The sequence below is a fragment of the Sylvia atricapilla genome, chromosome 7 (assembly GCF_009819655.1).
Source record: "Sylvia atricapilla isolate bSylAtr1 chromosome 7, bSylAtr1.pri, whole genome shotgun sequence".
NCBI lineage: Eukaryota > Metazoa > Chordata > Aves > Passeriformes > Sylviidae > Sylvia > Sylvia atricapilla.
The window spans coordinates 5,097,182-5,122,580 of record NC_089146.1 but is presented as its reverse complement, the minus strand read 5'-3'; the positions used below and the strand labels follow the sequence as shown (position 1 = coordinate 5,122,580).

Genomic DNA, 25,399 nt, shown 5'->3' with positions numbered 1-25,399 from the left:
ATTATCAATTAGATGGAGGTCACATTAATTCCTGATCTATACTATTCACTAACTGTAATGGAGGTATCTTTTGTCATCCATTGTATTTTTTATCTACTAGTAGCTCTTTTTGTTTCATCCTGTGTAATAAGTACTCTGTTTAAAGTCTTATTTCTGTTAATCCTTTGTCTATTCAATAAACAAATTTTTTTGTAATACACCTAACGGGCCATTCTTAAGAACTTGCAAATGAGAGACATTTGGGGTGCAGGCTGCCTCAAACAGAGCTGCTGCCAGAAATCTGAGTCAAAGTGAAGACTTGTCTCTGTTCTCGTCTCCATTTTTTAACAGCAGATCCCAAATGTAGGTGGAGGAAGGAGAAGCAGGGGCTGATTTGCAGCCATGCCCAAGAGAGCTCTCTCTCACTTGGTCTCACTTGGGCGGCTTTCTGACTGGCTCTGAGGCAGGGGCTGCGATTCCTCAGTTGTGGGGACAGAGAACCGCAGCCGGGATCCCGGCGCTGCCTGACAGCGCTCGGGGCAATCGGCACGGTGGCGCGTCCGAGTCTCGGGCACCGTGCTGCTGCTGCGCTTGCCCTTAGGCACACCCAAAGCTCCCTGTTCAGCCCTGATGGTCTCTGGTTCTGCGCTCTTCCTGACCCTGTGCAGGGATGGAGCACTGCTGTGCTTTCAGGAAGCTGTTCTTGCAAGCTTCCAGCATTCCAAGCTCCTTTGCCTTCTGTGGATGCTTTCATGGAATCCTTCACAGCTGGGTTCAGACCATACTCAGGTTGGTTCTTCCAGAGTCCAGGGGCTTCAGGGTGCTCAGCAAGATTTTCAACTCCACAATGTGGAACTGGGACCTTTCAGAACAGGCACCTTTCCAGCCTCATCTGCCCTCGTTCCTCTGTGCCTCTGCACAAAACACAGCGCAGAAGAGGATGGCAGCAGGGGCCCGTGTGTCTCAGGACTCAGGTTTTTACACTGCTTCAGCTCCACAGTGATGCAGGTAAAGCAAACAAGCCAAACTGTTTATTAATGGAAGGCAAGGCAAAGAATGAGCTAGGAGGGAAAAAAGGCATGGGCAAAGGCAGAGGGCTGGAGGTAAGGAGCTGTTAACAAGGAGGGAGAGTGGAGGGAAAAAGATGGGATGGGCAGGGTCTGAGGGCTGGAAGGATGAAGCTATCTACATAGGAGAGGAGGGCTGGTGCTATCTACAAGGAGAGGGCTGAAGCCACGGGAGCTTTCCACAGGCTCAGCTGTTCCAGTCATCAGCTGTGCCTGGAGCTACAGCTGGTCTCTTTTGGTCTAAAGGTAGTCTTATCCTCCACGGCGTCTGGAGGTCTTAAACAGACAGACACTGGTTCTTCTGAGCCAGCAGATAAGTGTACTTCTGCAGCTCTTTCACTGAATGTCAGTTGAACTACTTGGCTTGTTTGGGAAGGGCTGTCGTCTCTCCTCAGGGCTTGAAGGGCTGAAACAGAGAGGAACAGAGCAACGGTCAGAACCCGGAGCTGTGGGAATCCTAGGAGAAAGTCCTGTCAGGGCCATCCCGCGCAGCTCTTGCTACGGCCACAAGAGGGGAGAGGGCAACGGGATCAGCTGGCTACGAATCCACCCACCCGCATCCTTGAAATCTCTCTGCTCTGCCCACGCCACTCGTCCACACACGGAGCAAAACCCTCTGCAGCCGGGCCAGAGATTGCAGCTGTCCCGCCCACCAGCCTACACTGACAGTGCTCGGCCCTCACTCACCCTCACTGAGGACCTGGAGCTCTCCTGGCTGCCCCCGCAGGAGCACCCCGGCGACGCCTGGGAACACAGAGCCTGTCAGGGCCGCAGCGGCACGGCTCCCTGCCGGCGGCGCTGCCGGCCCTGTGGCCACACGGCCTCCTGCCCCGGCAGGGCTCAGCCCGGGCCCTCGCCGCACGCTGCCGCCCCAGGGCACGGCTGCCAGAGGGCGGCGGCGGCCCCGAGGCCAGGCGGGGCTCCACAGCACCGGGCCCGGCCGCCGCCGCAGCCGGGGCAGCGGCCGGGGTCGGGGCGGGGGCCGAGCTGCGGCGGGCCGGGGAGGGAGCCCGGGCCCGTGGCTCACCGATGAACCTGAGGGCCGCCTCTCGCAGGGGCTCCTGTGGGCTCTCCAGGTACGGCAGGGCCCGGCGCAGGGTCTCGGCCGCTCGGCTCCTGTCGTCTGCCAGCTGCAGAGAGCGGCGGCAGGGAAGGGTCGGCGCGGGCTCTGCCCCTCGGCCGGGCTCTCGCCGCGCCTGGCCCCGGCCTCCCCTGCCCGCACAGCCCCGAGGCCCGGGCAGCAGCCGCCGGCGCCGGGCTCTGCAGCGGGCACAGGGCCGGGGGCTGCCCGGGGAGCCGCGGGGCCGCCCCGCAGCCCCGCTGGGCCGGGGCTCCACGGGCACCCGGCTCGGGGCCACCGGAGCCTGGAGAAGAGCCCGCGCGGCCCGGGGAAGGGAACGGCGTGTGGGGCGCGGACCGGAGCCCCTGGCTGCAGTACTGGGCAAAGGGCCACAGCTGCCAGCCACACAGACTGAGCACCAGGGGCAGGGAGCTTCTCCAGGCTGAGGCTGGGGCTTCTCCAGGCCATCCTTACCAGGGTCTCAGTGAACTTCGACAGATTCTCTGTCTCCACTAGCTGCCTGAGCTTCCTCCTCTTCAGGAACCCAGCTGCAAAATGCAGGGTTCCTCGAGAAGCCTGGAGAGCAGCAGAGATACAGAGATGGCACCACAACCCAGGGCACAGGATTCCCTCCCCTGCGCCAAGGCCAGGAGGAAGGTGCAACCTGGAAGGTGCCAGTGCAGGAGGCAGCCAAGCCCCCTCCTAGCAGGCCATCAGCAGCCCAAGAGTCCTCACCTCTGCCACACGCCGGTTTCCATCATGGCAGTGAAATAAAAGTGGAAGTAGGCTCTGGCAAACAATGGACTTAAGGGGCTTTTTTCCCTCATCTACTACCAAATCCATCACTTTGGAAAAGAGGTCAATGGAGAGCAGCTGCACATGCCTGTTGTCCTGGAGGAATGGAAAACCCTCAACACCAAGTATTCCAGCCTACCTGAACAATTCAAAAATCCACATGGCACAAACTTTCTGGGAAGCAACGAGTGCCATGCCTGGAGGCACAGAGTCTTACATGGCCAAAGAGCAGCAAGAGTGCCTCAGCCAGTTTCGGGGCAGTGGTGCTGGATACCAGGATGTCTTTGTTCTTCAGCAGATTAATGAACACACAGAGGGCCATGCCAATCACGTCTCCATCTGCATCTCCTAGCAGATCCACAAGGCATCGAGACAGGCTACAAATTCTTATGGCCTGTGTGGAACAAAAGGCTGTGCTGTGAAGCCATGAACAGCTGCACCACCAACAGCGGTGCTCTGGCACTGCAAGCCCAGCCTGCTGCCATGGGGCCCAGAGGCCAAAGGCCTGTCCCAAAGCACTCAGGCAGCTGAAGCAGGAGAGCTTGGAGCAGCTGCCTCAGCTCCTGAAGGCCAGCCAGCCCACGGGGCTGCTCTCCCCAGTGCAGCTTTAGCCGCTGCCTCCTGCTCACCATGGAGGGATCCTGGCTGAGCACCATGAGGCCTCTGAGTGCCAGGTGCCGCCTCTGTCTACACTTGCTCTGCAGGTACTTGGACATCATTGCCAGGACGCTGTCACTGCATTCAGTCAAGTCTAGGCAATCCAGGACCTAAATGGCACAGAGCTCCATCAGTGTCAGTGGCAGGGGACCCAGCCAGCAGGAGCCCGGAACCGCACAGGGCCGGCCCCAGGCAGCAGCAGCCCAGGGCACAGGCACCATCCCAGGCAGCTGCGGCTACGGGAGGGCAGAGAGCTGGGAGGCAGCTCAGCCAGGCAGCGCTGGCCTTCAGGCTCACCTCCACAAGGAATGCCAGGAAAGGCAGATCCCATGGTGGCTCCTCCTTGCTGAGCAGCCCAAGGAGTCGGATTGCAATCCCAGAACACAAGGAAAGGGAGACTTGGTGCATCTCCCTGTCAGGGGAAAAAATCCACAAAGAGCCTGAGGTGGGGGGAAAACCTCTACCAGGACTGACTCACAGAGATCTGGTCTTGCCCCACCACCCTAGCGGAGATGTGGGTGCTCTGAGGCAGCTCCTTCTAGGCATCTTCCTCTCCAAGCTTTTTCCAGTCTGCCTTGTCATACCTCAGGGCCCTCTGGCCCATGAGCACAGAGACAGTGTGGGCCACCCCAGCCACAGGGAAAAAATGCTGGAGACAGTGGGGTGAAGGGGGTCTCACCTGGCCAGCAGACCCATGGCATAGTGCTGGGTGTCGGCCCAGAGCATCGTGTCCCATCCGCGCTTGCGCTCCATAGCAATCACCAGAGGCTCATACTGCAGACAGCAGAGCAGAGCTTTCATGGTCTGCACTGCAAACCTGTGTGCAGAGCAAGGCCTGGGTCACACTGGGAGCACTGGCACTGGCCACAAGGGCATGGGAAGGACAGGAGGACTCGGACCTGTTGGGGTTGCTGGGAAGGCGGTGCTCCTCCTGGCATGCCCTCCAGAAGTGATGAACTTCCTCTGGCATCTGCTGTGTGGTGATGGCAACATGGAGGAGCAGAGCCACAAATAGGCGGGAGGAATAAAGGATCATTGCCTTGTGGCACTCAGGCACCTGGACAATCACCCAGAGCACCAGAGTAGCCTGCAAAAGAAGCAGCCCAAGAAAGCACTCAGTGCTGAGGTGTGCATGTGGGAGGGCACCAGGGGAGAGACGCAGGGGGAGCAGCAGGCCTGGTGCCCCCTGAGCCTGCCCTTAGCCCAGGTTTAAGCCCAGTGCCTGAGGCAGGGAGAGAATGGAGAGCTGCTGAAGAAGCAGCCTGGGGGCGAGCAAAGGCCCAGAAACTCACAGCCAGGGCAAAAACCTCCTTGTTGTCCCCATCAGAGGTGCACATGCTATGCTTAGGCCAGTCCTCCATCACGTAGAGCAGTGTTGCCAGCACCTTCTCCAGTGTGGGAACAGACGAGCCTATGCTTCTCCAGATCATTGCAGCAGCTCTGTGGGATCAGAGCTCTGTGTCAAGGGCATCTCAGTCACACTACCATGCCCCGTGCAGCTCTGGAGGCCAGGTGAGAGAGCCCCAGTGCCCTGAAGGGCAGGGAGGGAAAATGGCAGCAGGCTCGGGAAACAGAGGGGCCCGAGGGTCCTGGACCTCTCTGCCTGTCTGGCAGAGCCCATTGCACACGCCGTGCAGGGTGATGGCCCTAATGGCTGGTGAGCCCTGAGCTCTCAAGGCAGGCAGGACCCATACCTGTCACACGTTGGGGCACAGCACAGGAGGGTCAGCACCACGTCAGCTGGGTGTTCTTCAGCCAACTTCAGAATGTTCATGCGCAGCCTGGTATCCACATGTGCATGGGATTCCAGACTCTGGTGAATGTCCTTCACCATGGCTGGCACCTGGAAGAGGCATGGGGAAGACTTGGAGTGTTGTGCAAGGGAACAAGTTTCCCAGCTTTCACCAAGAAGTGCTTCCCTTCCTGCCACACTGTGCTGGCCTCGAAGGCTGAGGGGGCCCAGTGGCTGCGGCTTGAGGGGACACACGATCTTGGAAGGCCTCCAGCCCTGGCCCCAGGTGTTTACCTGCTGCTCAGAAGAAATATCACTCTTCTGGAAAAAATCCATAGTGGTAGCAGGAATCACAGTGGGAGAGGGCATGGTGTCAGTAAATGTGATGCCCTGAGTCTCTTTGGTGTTGGTGTTTGTGATGGATCTGTCCTCAGTCACTGCCATGTCAGCCTTCTCCCTGTGATCATTCACTGCAGCCTCCGAGTCTTCTAAGAGCTCAGCCGAATCTGGGCTGGTTTCTGTCTTTGCAGTGCCCGGAGTCTCTCCATTGTCAGGGTTTGTGATGGCCACATCCTCAGTCATCGACATGAGAAGAGCCGTTGCGCAGTTCTTGGTCACTGAGGTGTCTGATTTTTCTGATTCCTCAGCCAAATCCCTGCTTACATCAGGCTCTGCCTGGAGCTCGACCAGCTGGCAGTCAGGCTCAGCCTCTGTTGCAGTGGTGGTGGTCTTTTTGCGCCGAATGGGCACAAGCCTCTGGAACATCTGCAGGAGAACAAAGGACAGGGAAGAGAGACGTTGCATGGAGTGCTGCAAGCGTGGTGCTCGGCTGAGCAGTGACAGCAGGCCCAGCCCAGGTGGGGATGGATGCAGGTACCTTCAGTGTCCTGCGGAAGCGGCCACGGGCAGGCTTCTGCTCTTGTGTGCGGTCTGTGGCTGCATCTGGCAAAGAGCGAGAGCAGCCAGAGCTGAGGGGCTGTGGGAGAGGCCGGAGAACACAGCCCAGCCCTGTCCTCCCCAGGCTGGGACTGCCCCAGGATGCCCCAGGGGATGCAGCAAGGGCACTGCGAGGTTCAGCCCCAGCCCCTCTTCCATCCTGTCCCCAGGCATGTCCACAGCAGGTGGGATGGAATGGGATGGGATGGGATGGGATGGGATGGGATGGGATGGGATGGGATGGGATGGGATGGGATGGGATGGGATGGGGCCAAGCTGTCTGCAGCCATCCTGCAGTGGCCCAGCTCTTCCACTCACCATCCTGCAGTGGCTGGAACTGCTCCACCTCTTCAGGCTCTTGTGCTGGGGCAGCTCCAGGGCCTTTCTTTCTTTTCCCCCTGAATACTTTGGACAGGCCAAGAAATCTGCCTGCCATGCTGCTGCACCCCTTAGAGAGAGGCCTCAAGAAAGCTCTAGGTCAATAAGTTGTGCAGTTGTGCCTTGAAAGCACCTGCGACAGAGAAGGCTCAGGAAGGCTGCAGGACAGCAAGTCCTGCACTCTGGTCTCAAGGGCTCCTGCCACAAGGACAGGAGACTCCTTGTAAATTATTGTGGTCACCAAGTCCCAGGGTCTCGTCTTAAGGGCACAGGCCAGAATGATGGGAGATGCCTTGGAAAAGCTCTAAGTCACCAAATCCCACAGTCTGGCCTTGCAGGCACCTGCAAAAGAGAAGCCTCGGGAAGGCCACAGGCCACTCAGTCCTGCAGCCTTGCCGCAAGGTCACCTCTATGAGTAAAGCCTTGGAAAAGCTCCGGATCAGGCACAAATGAGTGCGCTGTGCGGGGGCTCCTCACAGCACTGCTCTAGCGCGTCCTGTCCCGTCGCCTGCTCCAAGGAATGTGGTGTGGCTGCGTTGTTGCCAGCACCTATGTCACCACGTGTCACAAAGGGCCCTTTGACACCCTGTGCCGTACCACGCCACAGTGACCATGCTGCTGCACCATGTCACAAAGGGCCCTTAGACACACCACCATCTACCCTGGGGCCACTCCCAGCCCAGCCAAAGTGGCCCAGGTTGGAAGGAATCCCTCGCCCCAAGTGTCTAAGACAGCCCTGGGACAGGATCTTTTGGAACGGCTCAAACCATGGGCAAACACTGCCCTGCTCTGCGGGCTCAGGGCAGCAGAAGGAGCCCCCAGGGCTGCTGACACAGCCGCAGCAGGAAGGGCACGGGGCCTTGCACAGAAGCTGGCACAGCCTCCTTGGGCCACGTCCCACCTGGTGGCCACCCTAAACCTGTGGGTGTGACACAGACAGGGGGGCCAGGGCACGAGTGCTGCTCTGACCCCTGGAGCCAGGGGAGCACTGAAATCTGCAGGTGTGGCAGAGTCCCCGCCCAAGCAGACCTGCCACCCCATGAGCTCGGGCAGCACTGGTGTCATCTGGTGCCCCAGAGACCTGTGCCCTGGGGGGCTTCTCTGCCACAGGGCAGCCTAAGCCAATGTGCATTGAGGGCAGTGCACCTTCCTACAGGGGATGTTGGCAGGAGCACCTGGAGCAACTGCTGGCAACCCTTGGTCTCTGTCAGATGCTGTTACTCCATGCTGACATTGTTTTCTCATTGGAGTGATTTCCAGCAGCACAAACATATCTTTACCATGAAGGCACAGAAGAATCAGGCATTTAAGAATCCTCACTTCAGGAAAGCTTTTCTTCTCATTGCTCAACTCAAGTAGTCCCAAAAAGTTTCAAACTTCCTTAATTAATGGGAATGCCCTGAGAACCTGATAGATTTGGAAGTTACCTTCCCATCTTAAAGCAGCAACACATTTGCCTTAAGGTCATTCATTGAAAGTCATCTACAAAAAATAAACCCACAAGAGAGGCAAAAAAAAAAAAAAAAAAGGCCATTCTTTGGTTTTCAAAAGGTTTTCTATGGAAGGGATGATAAGAATCTAATTCTCTTAAGGAATAAAAGCTCTCCAGGAATGAAAGTCCACTCAGTGTTACAAAACTAGCCCAAACAAATGAGTCGATTGCAAAAGGGCTAATCCTCCCCCTGCTACAGATATCAAAGTGGCCAATAAAGCACAGCTTTCCCCTCTTCTTCCCTGCATGAGAATCTGGGCCACTAACAGAAAAAAGTCCCAACTATTCTTTCTGTCATCCATAACCAAAGCTGTGCCAAAGTACAGATGCTGCCTTCAAACTGGCTTAAATTCCAGCCTAGACCTCTCACCTTCCAGACAACTCCTTCCCCAACACACCCACCAACACCAAGCCCAGCTCAACACCCCGCCAGGACCCCCAGCTGTCCCCATCCCTCCGCAGGGCTTTCCCACCCTCCAGCAGACCCCCTGGTTCCCTGCACGTGCCGTGGGATGGCACTCAGGAGGGTGTGCTCCAAGGCCTTCCCTGGTAGCAAGCTCAGGCTGCCAGGCCTACGGTTCCTGGATCATCCTTCCCACCGACCCTTCCTGCACACGGCGGTTCCATTTGCACATCTGTGCCCAGCTTGGACTTGTCCCCTTAACCAGGACTGCTGGTAAAGGACAGACAGCAGCCTGGCTGGCTTGTTCTCCAGCTCCCTCTTTACTCTTGGGGGAGGTAGAACATGCCACAGGAAAGAACTGGTGCCTCCACAGACTCTGGATCTACGCAAGGACTGACTTGGACCTGAGGTATGTCATATGGAAGAACACTTTATCACTGACCATTCACATTTGTTATTTCTGTTGCTTTGTTACCCATGGTATAAAGCAATACTCGCTCATTAGTCACACACAGGCGCTCCCATCTACACAGCTTGTTCACTGCGTGGGTTAAAGTCTCATGTGTGCCTTGCACAGGTGGGTTAGAATCCCACCTACACAGTCCTGGGTCAGGGGCTAGAGTCCCCTTGGTGGATTAGAGGTCGGATGTGGTATGATAAACGGGTATTGATTAAATGTGGCTGGAATTTGGACTGAGAGCTGGTTTAGAAGTTTTATTAAGTCTGGTATATTGTGTGTGTGTGTGCATGTCTTAAGTCTGTCACTGCAACATCGTTTATTCCTTGCTTAAGTTAAAGTAAGGAAGGGAATGTGCTCAACCCTGCATTACCTTTTCCTTTGGGTATGGAATGCTATTAATTGGAGTAGAAACAATCAGAAAATTGAGTGTGTGTTCCAGGATTCATCCTTAGGAATGTGAGAAGTAGAGACACAATCTCAGAGGGATAGAGCATTGTATAGTCTTGCAGATTGGAAATTGAAATTGATTAAGTGTCTAGAGAACTTAGGCTATTGTGAGCAAGTTCTGGAGGATATAGGTCACTGGCAGGCTAGCTGGTAATTTTGTCCAGCAATAGGATGGTATCTTTTGGATGCTAGGACGATTTTCTAGTGTGTAGGAAAGCCTCTAAGTACCCTTTTGTGTTGTAGGAAAGAGCATGAATGTGTGGAAGCACATTTCCATTGTCGCCATGAGGGGCTTGGCCGGTGAAGGAGCAAGCATATGGTGAGAAAGGACAGAGTGACTCTAACATAAATGAGACTTATCATCTGACACGAAGCAAGTGCAGGAGCTCTACCTGCATTTCCACTTTCCGATGACATGGGTAGCACAGAAAGCGAAGTGACTGATGCCCTATCCTCCTTGTAACCCTCCAATCCCTTGTTTGTTTTGTAGGGTGTGTAAAGATTGTAGTCCCTTGGTGTAAATATGTTTCCAAAGTTGCAGGAGAGAATATTGGTGCAGGGCAGCCCAGAGATGTCCAGTGTGTACCAACTGTGGTGTAAAAGTAATAAGAGCAAGGAGGGGAGAGAAAACAATAACATATAGTGTTCAATGTGGAAACCTTCGTATCATCAAAAATCAACAGAGTGTAAGTGGAGATAAATAGAGGATGGGGGAGTCAGCCAGTAAGCCAATATATCTGAGCCCTCTGGAATTCATACTGAAACAATGGAAAAAGATTAGATGGGCCCCAGGGGGCACAGAGACTAAAAAACCCCTCGTTAAATATTGTGATCAATAGTGGCCCCTTTATAAATTAGAAGACAGGAAAAGCCACTAAATGGAATCCTAAGTTATAATACCTTGTTGCAGTTACTGTTATTTTTGTGAAGAGAATGAAAATGAGTTGAGGCTGTGTACCTGAATATGGGTTTTTTTTAAATCCAAAGGATCACTCTGAATTGCAGCAAGAATGTGGTTTTAATTTGGCCCCAAGGGATCCTTTTGTGTTGGCTATGGAAAGTGATTGCAAAATGGAAGTAAAGGGAGGACTTAGAAGGTGTTGTTCTGCATGTTCCATAGGACAAATGTGTTTAAAATATAAAGAAAATAAGGAAAAGATGGAGGATTTGGTTGCTCCTTTTGAGTCATGGGAAGAGGGAGGACAGGGAAGGCATTTGAAATCCCTGGTAAATACTGCTGAGAAAACTGTGCCGTTGAGCCTCCCTTCCTCTCTAGAACTTGAAAGAGGAAGAACTCACAGTATAGAAAGAAAGGCAGAAAGGAAGTCATGATATTACCACTATTCAGCGTCCCCCTCTTGAACTTGTTTGTAAGGGCTGGGAGGAAGATCACCATCTTTTCAGGAGATGGTCATTCAGGCACTGTTATGGGACCTGTGAGTCTTGTGAAAATCAAGGTACCCCTCTCCTTAGCTGATTTAGAAACCTGGAAATCTGTGGCTAAACAATACTGGTATGATCTATCAAGAGTAGCCAAAACATTCAGGGCATTTGTTAAAGCCCTGGACCCAGACTGGGAGGATATAGTTCCTATGCTAGATGCTTTAACACACACAGGGAAAGAGCTGATGTTAAAACCTGAGCAGAATTACGGAAGAGCCAGGTTATGGGCAGGAGAAAATGCAGAGGAAGCATGCCCTCTCACAAAACCTCCCTGAGACTGTAATAGTTCTGGTCACTATCAACTCCTGCAGAGGTATTGGGAATGTGTTAGTTCTGGAAAATGGTATCCCAAAGGCTGTAATTTGGGCTGCACTATAAGAAGTAAAACAAGGGCCTCTTGAAACCCTGACTGAATTTTTGAACTGATTACAGGAAGCGATGCGTAAATAAACTGCTCTAGACTCATCAGATGATTATGCCAAAACCCCTACTCATTTCCCTTTTCCTGGGCTAGTCCTCTAATGATATTAGGGAGAAAATAAAAAATTAAAAATGGAAGACCGAGTATAGAAAAACTTCAAGGAGCAGCATGCTGAGTTAATAGAAATCATAATTGGCCAGAGCATAAGCAACTGCAGAAAGGAATAACTAACACTACCATTGCAGCCCTTAGAGGGGAGGCACCCAAAGGCCCCTCCTCAGGACAAAGAAATGGCCAGGGTGGGAAGAGACCTAAACTCCAGACCACTCTGTGTGTCTATTGTAATAAAGAAGGGCATTGGAAGAGAGAGTGCCCACAACTCAAACCCAAGGTGGCTGCAGAACTGAATCAATGCAAGGGCCGACTTGTCGGAGTCGCGGGAGCCAGCCTCATGCTATCATGGTCAGCAGGTCTCGATTTATTGCTCCAAAGTTATCATACTTATACAGACAGTAATTAGCTCATACATATGCACAAAGCAAACATTCTTATTGGTGCCTACATCCTTACCTAAGTACTACATACATGTCTCTTAGCAACAACCACAAGTTCCTTATCATGTCCTTCAGTTCCCTTATCTTGCAGCTACAACTTATCACATAAACAGGATGTACATTCTGTTGTTGCATTCTGACCTTGATGTCTAAATTCCAACCAGCTGCATAGCATCGTGGCCTTTTCTATGCAGCCACTCTGTAGCAAGACCCTCCACACCGACTGGGGGATATCCCCCTGAGAAAACCCTCTGGTCAAGACAGAACTGGGGGAAAAGATGAGGAGTATGAAATGTTTGGTGAATATGGGTGCAACACATTCTGTATTAAACATAAAGTTGGAAGAAATTGATCCTGGTAAAGCTGTGAATGTTATTGAAGCCACAAGTCAACAGCAGAAGGTATCCTTTTAAAAAGTGTATATATATCTATATCTATATCTATATCTCCTTTTATCCCACTGTCTTATAAACTGGGAAAAACAGTAGGAATACATCAGTTCCCATAAATGCTTACATCCCCAAAACCCCTAATAAGAAGAGATTTGTTGCAGAAATTACAGGCTGAAATGAAGTTTACCCCTGGAGGAGTTCAGATCAAAGTCAATGATGAAGAATTAATAATGTTCTAAATCTAGCTCTCATATAGATTTGTCCAAAACAGAAGAGACACCAGAAGAAGTTCTTAGTCAGGTTTGTCCAAAAGTCTGGGTGGATAGGACCCCTGGTAAGGCCAAAGCAGCACAACCTGTAATCATTAAACTTAAACCTGGAACACAACCGATAAGAATTAAACAATATCACTTAAGGTGAAAAACATAAAAACTGTTAAGCCTATCACAGACAGTTTTCTAAAAATTGGGTTACTGCTGGAATGTGAATCTGAATATAATACACCCATTTTACCCATAACAAGAGCCTGATGGCTTGAACTACAGTCTGGTTCAATACCTACAGGTCATTAATAAAATAGCTGGAAATGTCGACCCAGGGGTTGTAAATCCATATGCCTTGCTAGCCAAATTAAAACATGAATATGGATGTTTGCCATTTCAGATCTCAAGGATGCTTTCTTCTGTATACACTTGGACTCTGGCAGCCAAAATCTGTTTGCCTTTGAATGGGGAAACCCAGAGATTGGAAGGAGAAGTCAACTTACCTGGACTGTCTGACGACAATGATTCAAGGATAGTCCAACCATATCTGGAAAACAGTTTGCAAAGGACCTTGAAAGTTGGGTAAGTCTCTCCACAAATGGAATTGTGTTACAACAGGTACATGATCTACTTATAGCCACTGAAATAAAAAAAGAGTGTTTGGAGTGTATAGTAAGCCTATGAAATGACCTGTGACTAAGTGGATACAAGGTATACAGAAATCCAGCTCAAATAATTAAACAAGAAGTCACTTACCTAGGATACAAAATATCCCAGGGGCACAAAGACTGAGGCAGGAATACAAAGGGACCATACACTGAACCCCACTCCCTGCTAATGCTAAAGAATTGAGAATTTTCCTAGAAATGGCTGGATGCTATATTAACTATGATGTTAACTGTAGACTGCTGGTTAAGCCATTGTACCAGCTGTTAAAAGACAATCCCAGAGACCTGGAATGGACATCCAAAGGTAAGAAAGCCTTTCAAAAGCTGAAGGAGGAATTGAAAAGACCAACTGCTCTGGGCTTGCCAGATGTCTCGGAACCATTTTAACTTTTCTTGTATGAGAGGCAAGGGATGGCATTAGGATCACTGGCTCAAACAATTGGCCCATACAAAAGAGAGGTAGCATACTTTTCAAAACAACTAGATGAAGTAAATTGGGGGCGTCCTGACTGTCTGAGAGCAATTGCTGCTTTTGTTTCAAACATCCAAGAAGCCTGGAAATTCACTCTTCAACAAATAACTGTGTTTATCTCACATTCAGTGGAAGCAATTCTTGAGCAAAAGGGTGGGCATTGGCTTTTACCCTCCAGATTCCTTAAATATCAGGCAATTTTGGTGGAACAACCTGGTTTTGCAAAACTAATCTCTTTTCCAGTTAATCCAGCAGCATTCCTGGCTACTCACCAGACAGACAAGGAACCTTTGTATCATGATTGTATCAAAACCATTTAGTCTACTTCATTCAAGCTGCCCAGATCTTAAAGGAACCCCAACTCCAGGAGCAGAATCTCAGTACACAGGTGGGAGTGGCTTTGTAAGAGCCAATCAGTGAAAATCAGGATATACAGTTAGCACAGAGCAATGAGGGGTAGAAGCCCTACCTCTATGAGCAGGGATATCAGCTCAGAAGGCAGAGATAATCACTTTAACCCACGCCCTCTGATCAGCCTGAGGAAAAAGGATCAATATATGAACAGATTCCAAGTATGTCTTCAGAGTAATATATGCCCATGAAGCAGTCTGGAGAGAAAAATGACTATGGACAGCTCAAGGAAAGCCGATGAAGCATTTTGAGGTAATCTGAAAATTGCTGGAGGCAGTACTACTACCTCAAGAGTTGCAAATATGCACTGCAAAGTGCACATCAGAAAGGAGAAACAGACCTCAAAAGTGGTAAAAGGTTGGCTGACCAGGCTGCAAAAAGACTAGCAGAACAAAGCCATGCTGAGATTCAGGCACTAATTCCTGAAGGTAAGGAACAATATGACAATGATATATATCCTACACTCAGAAAGATCTAAAATTAACAAAGAGAATTTGCGAACAGAATGAAAACATAATGTTTTTGCAGGGATATTTATCCTCAGGGATAGATAGTTATGCCTGAAAGAGCATTATGAAAATTAATTAAAGATTAACATAATCATATACACTAGGAAAGTGATGCCTTACATAATTATTTGATAAGGACAATAGTAGGATGCAAGGTGTATTCATGTGGTAATACAGCTAGAAAGCAGAACTCCAAGTACTGCTGAACTCATTACAGAAGTAGATGTGCTAGATTTAGTGGGCCACAAGCCTTGGCAAGCTGAGGCAGGACCCCGAAGGAGAAAGAGATATAGATGTGCTTGGGTGTGCAAAACTGCAAGACTGTACATGCCTGTGCAGGTCTGTAAAAGCCTATGATTAAGCAATGCTACTAGGAAATGTAGATGTTGTGATTAGTGCTATTTTCAGCTGTAGCTGAAAAGGCATAAATACTGAGCTTTTGGAGTCAAGAAACGGCTTCATTGATGCAAACAATGGAGACCCCTTCTCTTCAATCATTCAACATACTCTAGTGTAAAGCAGGTAACCCAAAGGTGTGAAATAATGTCTTAGAACGAATCCACAAACTAGGACTAGAGTTGAGCTTGGCACAATAGACAAGGGTCAATATCCTGGACAACACTGGCAAATTGACTTTTCTGAATTGTCAAGAAAAGTGGGGCATGAAGCAGAGAACTCCTTAAAACAATGGGAAGCTGGACAGCAATGCAGATCCAACCAATATGGTTAACATACATTCTCCAGTTATTCTGTCTAAAATGGCAGGTTATATACACTTCAGTATAGTTTACCATTACAAGTATTTTCTCATTGGTATACAGCATAAGGAAAAATGCAAACAGACTGTTTATCTTATTCTTAAGGTGGCTAAAGTGTTCACACTACAAACTATACTTATTAATACCTAGAAAAACCACCGTCCCATGTTCAAACCTTAACATAATTTCTAACTGTGCCGCAGGCTTCACAGGCCTGAATCTGGGGCCCAGGCTGGCGTAGCTCAAACCTCAATCCAAGTATAAATCATGCCCTTGTTCTCTGAGAAATTCTGCTACAGAAGTATAAATACCTTTTAGTAGTAATAGATATCTTCTCAGTGTGACCTGAGGCATTCCCAACTCAAACAAATAAAGTCAAAGAAGTTGTCAACATTTTGTTAAACAACATAATGCCCTGGTTCAGAGTGCCTTTAGACATCTCCTCCAATCGAGGACCACATTTCCTAGCAAATATTGCACAGCAACTTTGCAGTAATGACTGAATCAACCGGCACCTACACACGCTGTATTGGCCCCAGGCCAGCTGCCAGGCGGAAAAGATGAATTTTCCAATAAAACAACAGTCAAAACTGGACAAGAAGCCAACATACTTTGACCCCAGGCCCTACCTTTGGCTTTACTATGGATTTGAGTAAGACCAAGAACAAAAGAAAAGCTGAATCCCTTTGAAATACTGTGTAGAAAACCATATAAGCATAACTACCAAGGGAAAAATACTGTACAAGTTGGGGAGGGGTATCTCCAGGACTAAGTTGTCCAACTAACACAACAGCTGCAGAAAATAAATAAACATATTTTGAGCACATGAGCAAGAGGATGCACCTTGCCACAAATCCAGCATGGAGACCAGGTATACGTAAAAATCTGCTGAGGGAAACCCTCTTATTGCCAAAATGGAAAAGACTCTATTTAGTACTTTTAATCACTTATACAGCATTTCAAGCTTAAAGCATTAACCTCTTGGATGCATTATTTCAGAGATCAAAGACTTCTGCAAAAGGCAAGTGGAGTCCAAAACTCTACCTCAGAAAGAACAGGAGAAACCAAGATGCGTTTCACATGATCACGGCCTTCCTGATACTTCTAATTGGAATCCAAGCCACAGTAGATGACTGTCACTACCATCAAGATCTCCTTGGCCTGCAAGATCCTGGTGGATGGAACACCCAAAAATATTCAGGACCAAACGGACTAAAAGGGATTAAAAAGGTAAAAACACTTTACACCATTTAAAGGATTAGTTACCAAGTAGTTGAAGATTGAGGAAAACCTGACTCCATGCCTTTCTTCTCCCACCTGAAAGTAAGATCTCTATGGCTTGTGAATTTGAAACTCACCAGCCTCTTGTAGATGAAATTACTACAGTGACCATGCACATCTGTGACCTTGCTAACAAGCAGTGTGTGAATTCATTTTCATGTGATTCTTCTCAGGATTTTTGCACTATGCAAATTAAAACGATAGACTATAACCTAATACAAGATAGTCCCTTTCTTCTGCACAACAAATAGACTGGGGGGAGGACCATCACCATATAAAGATATAGTAATTGAGCCCACCAGGAATCCAACCCAACAAATATTGTTTCCAACAGTCAACTCTTGTGCAATAAGAATAATAAATCATGCTGGTTGTATGCTTAGTACATGGTCTTATATAAGATATTGCGGCAGTTTAGTGCATCTCTCGGGGCTTTCGCCCACACTCCTTGGCTAGCTCTGGCACCAGCGTTGCAGTAAAGGTACAGTTCAGTGTCCCAGAACATGTCCTCCATCCTGTGAGTCTTTGCCTCGGCAGAAGCATGAACAGTGTGAGAAATAAAGGATGGACTTCGGTGGGGGACTTGAACTGAGTTTTATTAAATCCACATGACTTCTTTCCACCCAGGAGTCGGCCTGCCAAAGCTGGTGTTCCTCTCTGGGTTGCACCTTAAGTATGGGGGTGAGGAAATGGGAAGGGGGCAACCTGGGACCAATCCCGAAGGGGAAGGGAGCGACCCAGAACATAGATGACAGACAGTAGAACAAATCAAGGAATAAAGCAGGGGGGGAAACCAGGACCCTGCCAATCACTCTACATCCTCACTAGAACCTTCCAGATATCAGGGCGAGGCTGTAGAGTGATGAACAAGACCTCTAATTGTGATTGACATCTGACAATCACTCAGGTGAAACTAAGGAGGGTTTAACATAGGGGTACATGGGAAAAAACATTGTGACATATAAAAACAGTATGAAACAAGGAACAAATACAGGAGACAGGAAAAACCCCAAAACACACCACTACAGGATATGCTTTTGAGAATTGAATTTCATTCTAGGATATCCCAGGCCATCAGGAATATGAACAAATACAGTTGGAGGGGTAGCTGGGAACATAATCATCCTTTTAGGGTATATCACACCCAATTCCTTGACAACCTGACGGCAACCCAGATATGCATGGAATCCTCATAGCACAACTACATCCTTTTGTGGGCTGAGGTACTCAGAATACTCAACTATTTGTACGGAGAACTCTAGTAAAGTAAGTGTCCTTTGGAATACTACCAGGGGCCACTGTAAGGTTTCTGAAGGTTTCGCAATCGATTGCCTAAAGGCAGGCAATGTATCTGAAGAAACAAGAAACCATGCATACCTTGGGTACTTGACAAAGAGCGAAACGAAATGGGTCACATAACAGACATTTAAAATAAAAATCAAAACAAACAACTTTACGTTTGCAAACAACTTCATAGCGCGGGACCTATATGTGAAACAATAGAATTTTTCACTGCGTGGTAAGACAAACAAATGAACAACTGTTGCTTCTAAATCTACAATACTCTCTGAAAAATCTGGAGATAAAAAGATATAAGATAAATATACAGGCTAATATTTCCAAAATTAAACAGCAATACTACCCATTCACACAGCAAAGCCTAAAAGATGGGAGTTGGGGATACATTCCTGGGCACCAAATCATAGGCATACAAAAGACTCAAGGAGATGGTTTGGGTCTGAACTGGGAATATTAAATGCTATTGATCAAGAAATCTTAGTCACTAAATTAAGCACTGTGAGCTCTTATATCAGACAGATACAAACTCATCTCAGATCAGCCCTGCTAAAACTTGCCCATACCATTGCCCAAACTTGCCCATATTGCTATTGCCTGGCAGTTAACCTAATAACCACCCTGGCCAACTACACACAGCAGGATTTTCAAGCACTTGCCAGCTTTATGGGAAAACTACAAAGTAACATTTCTTTAGCATTACAGTATATACAAGCTCAGCTGTGGCTACAGTCTGTAATCTCAGAAAAAGTTTAAAAAGGAGAGCTGGGGAAATTGCCATGAGAATTTAACCAAATCACTGCTAAAAATGAAACCACAAAGCAATTATAAAACAACTTCCACACTTGGAGACAACTGGTCAATTTCACATAGAATGAACAGAACCCTGCAGTCTTTTGTATTAACCATTAAGAATGCAACAAAATATCATATATTTCAATTTTGGCCCTTGGAGTTTTAAGAACTCACATCGCTGCCAGATCTATTCAGTGTAATGTCTGGGCCATTTTCAACAAGCAAACTACAAACCAGCAAATTCTTAGTATCAAAGCATGTGTACCAAAGGAGGCACTGAATATTGCCTCCTGAATATTGTGTGAAAATGCAGTGGTTGAAAGAGAAGATCTGTGTCTGGACAACTGAGGGCAGCACTGTATTTTTGAAATGACCCCGGTAACGCATGCACAATCACTGGTGTATTATGTGGGAAGGAGATGTGTCTGTGTGAAACCTGCTTGCATTACTATTACAATAGATTATTTAATGAAACTACTTACTAATGGTACTAGTTTCTCTATTTGTAATTTCAGAGCCATGCCATAAGTGGATGCAACTTCAGCTCCATCACACAATAACTTCTTTTGAAATTATGCAGAATGCATATAATGTGTATCATGAAGCGCCCAAATTCCAAATTGAAACTGATGTTAACATTCTAAAGCAAATGTACCATCCTAATATAGAATGGCTAGTGGCAGAAGTCAAAAATTCATCTCATGGCACCTTATGGACAGTCAAATCAGATATCAGACATTACTGATATCATCACCAAAAGAGAGAAAGAAAGAGAAAATCATGAGTCAGATGTCTTCTTTTGATGGACAAATCTGGAATCACCAACAGCTACTCAGATATTTAGCTTCCTCAGCCAACCAGTTCTAATTTTAAAAATATTACCCCTCCTCTTAACCATCATGAATCTATGGATTCGGTAGAAAATTAAAAGAGCAGCACAACAGTTTTATGTACTGTGGACTATCAGTAAGATCTTGCAAAAGAATCTGCTAACGGGATAAAGAGAAGGGGAGAATGAATCAAGGACTTTGTTCGACATAAGTAAGCATAAGCAATTTACAGAAGTAAACAAGTACTTAGCACAGATATCCAGAAGTACTTAGCACCAGTTAACAGAAGAAAAACCCGGAAGCCTAACTTGACATGAGAGTGACCTGACAAAAAGCTTTAGGCATAGCCTTCAGAAGAGCTAAGGGCGGATATAGCATCAGCCCTGTGCTCAGAAGGGATGAGGAAGACCAGCTGCTTTGGTGCCCTGAGACCCATCCTGGCCAGCAGGTGGACATTAGCTTCAAGTCTAGGTATCTGACACCATGTATTTCTTTCTAACCTCCTGCCTATCGAATAACCTCAGTTGTGTAAAGATGGATGGTATTTTTGATCGAATTCCTCCATAAAGCCACTGAAATTTAGACATGGCAGAGAAGCCTTTTACTGGGGTGCAGACCCTTACCCTGCTGCCAATAGAAGAACTTTTGGTGGACAATGCATCTGTCTGCCGATTCCTTTGAATTATAGAGACCCCTCAAGAGTGCTGTCTCCTGAGGGAACACCCTTGGTCTTGACCTGGAGGCACCTGCGCAAGCTTCAAGTCGGCTGCCTCAGCTTCCAGGACCTCTCCTGGCCAGCATCCTGACGTGGACACAGGGAGGCGAGGCACTGCTGGGACCCAGCGGGACGGGAGCAGCGGTCTCGTGTCCATGTGGCACCCCCTGACACAGCCAGGGTCATCCCGAAAGCAGACAATGCTCACGTGTCAGCAGAGAGCAGCAAGGAGCGCTGGGCTCCTCTCAGGCTGTCTCAGCTGGGCCTGCTCCACAACACGGCCCCATTTGAAGGCCTGCTAATGCCCAGCTGCCAGAAATGCCTGCCCTGTTCTCTCCAAGATGCTCAGGATGAGCCAATGAGCAGGGCGTCTTGGGAGGCAAACCTTCCAAGCCTTTTCTGAGGCCAGGGACACACCAAGATTGGCCAAGACTCTCCATGCTGCCTGGCGCGCACAGCCCAGCTCGGTACTGGCTCTCTGGGCCGGAGCAGCTTCCAGCAAGCCAGAGGCAAATGCGTATTGCCAAGAGTTGAAACACGGCAGACAGGTAAGATGTGAGATGTGTGTGCGTGAAGGCCTTTTAATTCATAGCTTTCAAAGGCACCTTTGGGGCTTGCAGCTGGACAGAGATGCTCCTGCTCACAACTCTGTCCAAAGGGAGGTAATACACCCTGCTGCAGGTGCTTGCCTTGGTCTCTGCAGGTCCAGGTGGATTGGAAACCTGCTCTTCACAGCTTTCTCCCTTCCCTTGCCCATCTGCCAAGTGCAATGGGCCTCCAGGCCTGAAAAGACCACAGAGAGCTAAAGGGGGACACTTGCACCTTCCTCACTGGGACATCCCTATGAAGCGCTCTCCTTGAGAAGCCAAACCCCTTTTCCCCCAAAGGTGTTTCTCCAAATGTGTAGCTTTCCTGGGGAACACCAATACAGACTTAAGAAACCCTGGCAAGGCTGAATTCTTCTGATCCTTTCTGGACAGGCACTCCAGCTCTAGCTCAGATTCCCCGCAGCATGATTGCAGGTGAAGGTTCAGGATGTGCAGTCCTCAGGCCCTCTACAAACACAAGCTGCCCCATTGCCTCTTCACCTGCCCCAACTCCTGCCTGCCGTCACAGCAGCAAAACCAGGCTGTTCCCGGCCACAGACCAGAGCCCTGTTCCCACAGGACACTCTTGCCAGCACATTCCAGGACTCTCCGCTGTGCACACAGCACTTTTCACGCCCGCTCTCCACAGCCTTTGGAAGACAGAGCACAACCTGGCTGGCGCTGCCATCAGCGCAGCCCAAACACAGGCAGGGGAAGGAGAAGCAGGGGCTGCTTTGTGGCCATGCCCAAGAGAGACTGGAAGGGTGCCCTCCCTCTGGTCTCACTTGGGTGGCTTTCTGACTGGCTCTGAGGCAGGGGCTGCAATTCCTCAGTTGTGGGGACCAGAACCGCAGCCGGGATCCCGGCGCTGCCTGACAGCGCTCGGGGCAATCGGCACGGTGGCGCGTCCGAGTCTCGGGCACCGTGCTGCTGCTGCGCTTGCCCTTAGGCACACCCAAAGCTCCCTGTTAAGCCCTGATGGTCTCTGGCTCTGCCCTCTTCCTGACCCTGTGCAGGGATGGAGCACTGCTGTGCTTTCAGGAAGCTGTTCTTGAAAGCTTCCAGCATTCCAAGCTCCTTTGCCTTCTGTGGATGCTTTCCATGGAATCCCTCACATCTGGGTTCAGAGCATAGTCAGGTTGGCTCTTCTAAAATGAAGGGCGTTACAGGTTCTATATGATTTATGGGCACAAAAAGTCTGAAATGCACTTGTGATTGCAAATCAAGTTTTGTTTGATTAGTTGCTATTGTTAATAATACATACCAACCTCTTGCTTGGTGAAAAGCTGTGAGCAGCAGCAGGAGATGGAGAATGATGCTCAGGTGAGAAGGCCAGGTGAGCCATCCACCTTCAGGGTGACTCCTGCATGAAAAGGGCATGCATTTTGTCCTTCTCACCGCTCCACTCCAGAATACCTTCCTAAGACAGGGAACCCCTAAAACATGGGAAGGCTGGACAGAGCAATGCAGATCCAACCAACATGGTTAACATATGTTCTCTCTCTTTATTCTGTCTCAAATGGCAGGCTATATACACTTCAGTAGAGTTTACAGTTAGAGGTACTCTCTTATTGCTTTAGAACATAAGAAAAATGCAAACAAACATTGATTATCTTATTCTTAAGGTAGCTAAAGTGTTCACACTACAAACTATACCTGTTAACACCTAGAAACCCACTATCCCATGTGCACAACTTAACATAATTTCTAACTGCACCACAGGCTTCACAGGCCTGAATCTGGGGCCCAGGCTGGGGTAGCTCAAACCTTACTCCAAATATAAATCATGTCCTCACTCTCTAAGAAATTCTGCTACAATCTTCTCCACTGAAGTGAAGTTTTTCCAGTTACGACATCATCTCACACTTGGACACTGCCTTGTGATACCACCTCTATGCCAAAAACAGCTCCATTGTGTAGTGTTCCTCTTTCACAGGTTGACTTCCCATCCATTGTTTCCCTTAACGGTCAAATTCTCACCAATTAAACCATAAGGTTTCCTTCCTTGTCTGTTCTTCATGATCTTGTTGATGTGCACAGCAGCAGAGCAAATATGGCAGGGCCTTAGACATGACTTTGATCCCTAACACAGAATGTGTAGGTTGGAAGAGACCTTCAAGATTATTGAGTCCACCCCAGCCCTAACACGTCAACTAAACCATGGCACTGAGTGCCACATCCAGTCTTTTTCTAAACACGTCCTAGGATGGTGACTTCACCACCTCCCCGGGCAGACTATTCTAGTATTTAATCACTTTCCATGAAAAACTTCTTCCTAATATTCAACCTATATTTCTCTTGACGCAGCCTGAGACTGTGTCCTCTCATTCTGTCAGTTGCTGCCTGGAGAAAGAGACCAACCCCCAGCTGTCTACAGCCACCTTTCAGGGAGTTGTAGAGAGTGACAAGGTCACCCCTGAGTCTCCTTTTCTCCAGGCTAAACAACCCCAGCTTCCTAAGTCATTCTTCATATGGCTTGTTTCCCAAGTCCTTCACCAGCCTCTTTGCCCTCCCCTGGACATGTTAAAGCATCTCAACATCCTTCCTAAACTGAGGGGCCAGAGCTGGACACACCACTCGAGGTGTGGCCTGACCAGTGCTGAGTCCAGGGGAAGAATGACCTCCCCGCTCCTGCTGGCCACACCATTCCTGCTACAGGCCAGGATGCCATTGGCCCTCTTGGCCACCTGGGCACACTGCTGGCTCATGTTCAGCCGGCTGCTGACCAGAACTCCCAGGTCCCTTTCCTCCTGGGCACTGTCCAGCCTCACTGTCCCCAGACTATTATGCTGCCGGGGGTTACTGTGGCCAAAGTGCAGGACTTGGCACTTGGACATATTAAACGTCATCTTGTTAGACTCTGCCCATTCATCCAACCATTCCAGATCTCTCTGCAGAGCCATCCTATCTTCCAACAGATCAACACACACTCCCAGCTTAGTGTCATCCACAAATTTAGTAATGAAAGATTCAATACCCTCATCCACTTCATCAATAAGAATATTGAACAGAACTGGTCCCAGCACAGATTCCTGGGGGACACCACTGGTGCCTGGCTACCAGCTGGATGCAGCACCGCTCACCACCACTCTCTGTGCCCAACCAATTCCTAATCCAGCAAAGAGTGCTCCTGTGCAAGCCGTGGGCTACCAGCTTATCCAGGAGTGTGCTGTGGGAGACAGTGTCAAAAGCCTTGTTGAAGTCCAAATACACAACATCCACAGCCCCTCCTGCATCCACCAGGTGGGTCACCTAGTCATAAAAGGAGATCAGGTTGGTCAAACATGACCCACCTCTCCTAAACCCATGCTGGCTGGGCCTGAGACCCAGGCCATCCTGTAGGTGCTGCGTGATGACACTCAGTATAAACTGTTCCATTATCTTGCCAGGTACTGGGGTCAGGCTGATTGGTCTACAATTACTAGGATCCTCCCTCCCACCCTTTTTGTGAATGAGTGTCACACTGGCCATCTTCCAGTCATCTGGAACCTCACCAGTAAGCCAAGACTGATTGCAAATGATGGAGAGCAGCTTTGCAAGCTCATCTGCCAGCTCCCTCATCACCCTCAGATGGATCCCATCTGGGCCCATAGATTTATGAGTATCCAAGCATCTCAGCAGTTCTCTGACTGCCTCTTCTTGGATAATGGGGGAATCTTCTGCCCTTAACAAAGAGATGTATCCCATCTGGTTTCAACAGAACAGGTGCCGTAGAAGTTGCTCCATGATCAAAGAATCCAAAATTTTGTCGATGACAGCAACCCTTAAGCCAGTTGTTAATGATGTAAGTTCTATTTCTTTCATCATTTTTCTCTGCCCCCAAAGGGACTGAGCAGAACATTACCTGGGCCCCTGTCTTATCAACCACTTGACCCAGTGCTCTAAAGTCCCTTTTAATCACCTTGACACTCCTCTTTTCAACCTCGTCACTGCCAGCCTGGAGTATCAGCAGTGGGTAATAACCAGAAGGCTGAACCAGCCCAGGAAGCCTTTCAGTGATATTTCAGACCCAGGCCCTAGGCAGGCAGCAGACTTCCCTGTGGGATGGGTCCGGGTGACATATGGGGCCTTCTGTTCCCCTCAGAAGAGTGTCATCTACTATGATTACCCTTCTTTTCTTCTTGATGTTAGAGATGGAGATACATCTTACAGATGAATCATAATTGGGATGCTCACTGGGCAGGTAATTTCCCTCTAAATCATCTGAATCATGTGGCTGCCTCTCTAGATCCAAGGCCTCATACCTATTCTGAAGTGGCTCCTGGCGGGGGGGTGGTGGTCAGGAGGAGTTTTTATTATTACCCCCCTGAGCAGGGACCCATTTCCACTCCCCTCCATCTACCAGGTGTCCTTCTATTGCCTGGGAGAGGGAGGCATATGAGTCCTCTGAATCTTGATGGGCCTCCCTTAAAGATGGAAGGGCTGAACTCCACCAGTCTATTTCCCCTTCACTTTCCCTGATACTCCTTAATCTTTCAACTTCCTCCCTAAGTTTAGCCACCAGTGAAAGGAGGTCGTTCACTTGTTCACACCTCAGGTATGGCTCCTTCACAACACCCCCTGAAACAACCGATATGTTCAAACACTTCAGGCAGGAA

General features: G+C 48.9%; 1 protein-coding gene across 1 annotated transcript; it reads right to left on the bottom strand.

Annotated features, from left to right (window-relative positions):
• Positions 1 to 401: 401 nt before the first annotated feature.
• LOC136363801 (maestro heat-like repeat-containing protein family member 6) lies at positions 402 to 23,650 on the bottom strand. Its single transcript, XM_066323282.1, is given in 16 exon segments — positions 402 to 575; positions 1,370 to 1,452; positions 1,734 to 1,790; positions 2,074 to 2,176; positions 2,581 to 2,682; positions 2,842 to 2,997; positions 3,119 to 3,295; positions 3,531 to 3,668; positions 3,856 to 3,970; positions 4,238 to 4,456; positions 4,458 to 4,645; positions 4,851 to 4,998; positions 5,253 to 5,401; positions 5,585 to 6,055; positions 6,168 to 6,232; positions 23,446 to 23,650. Coding segments are annotated over 16 exon segments (2,550 nt in total).
• Positions 23,651 to 25,399: the final 1,749 nt, after the last annotated feature.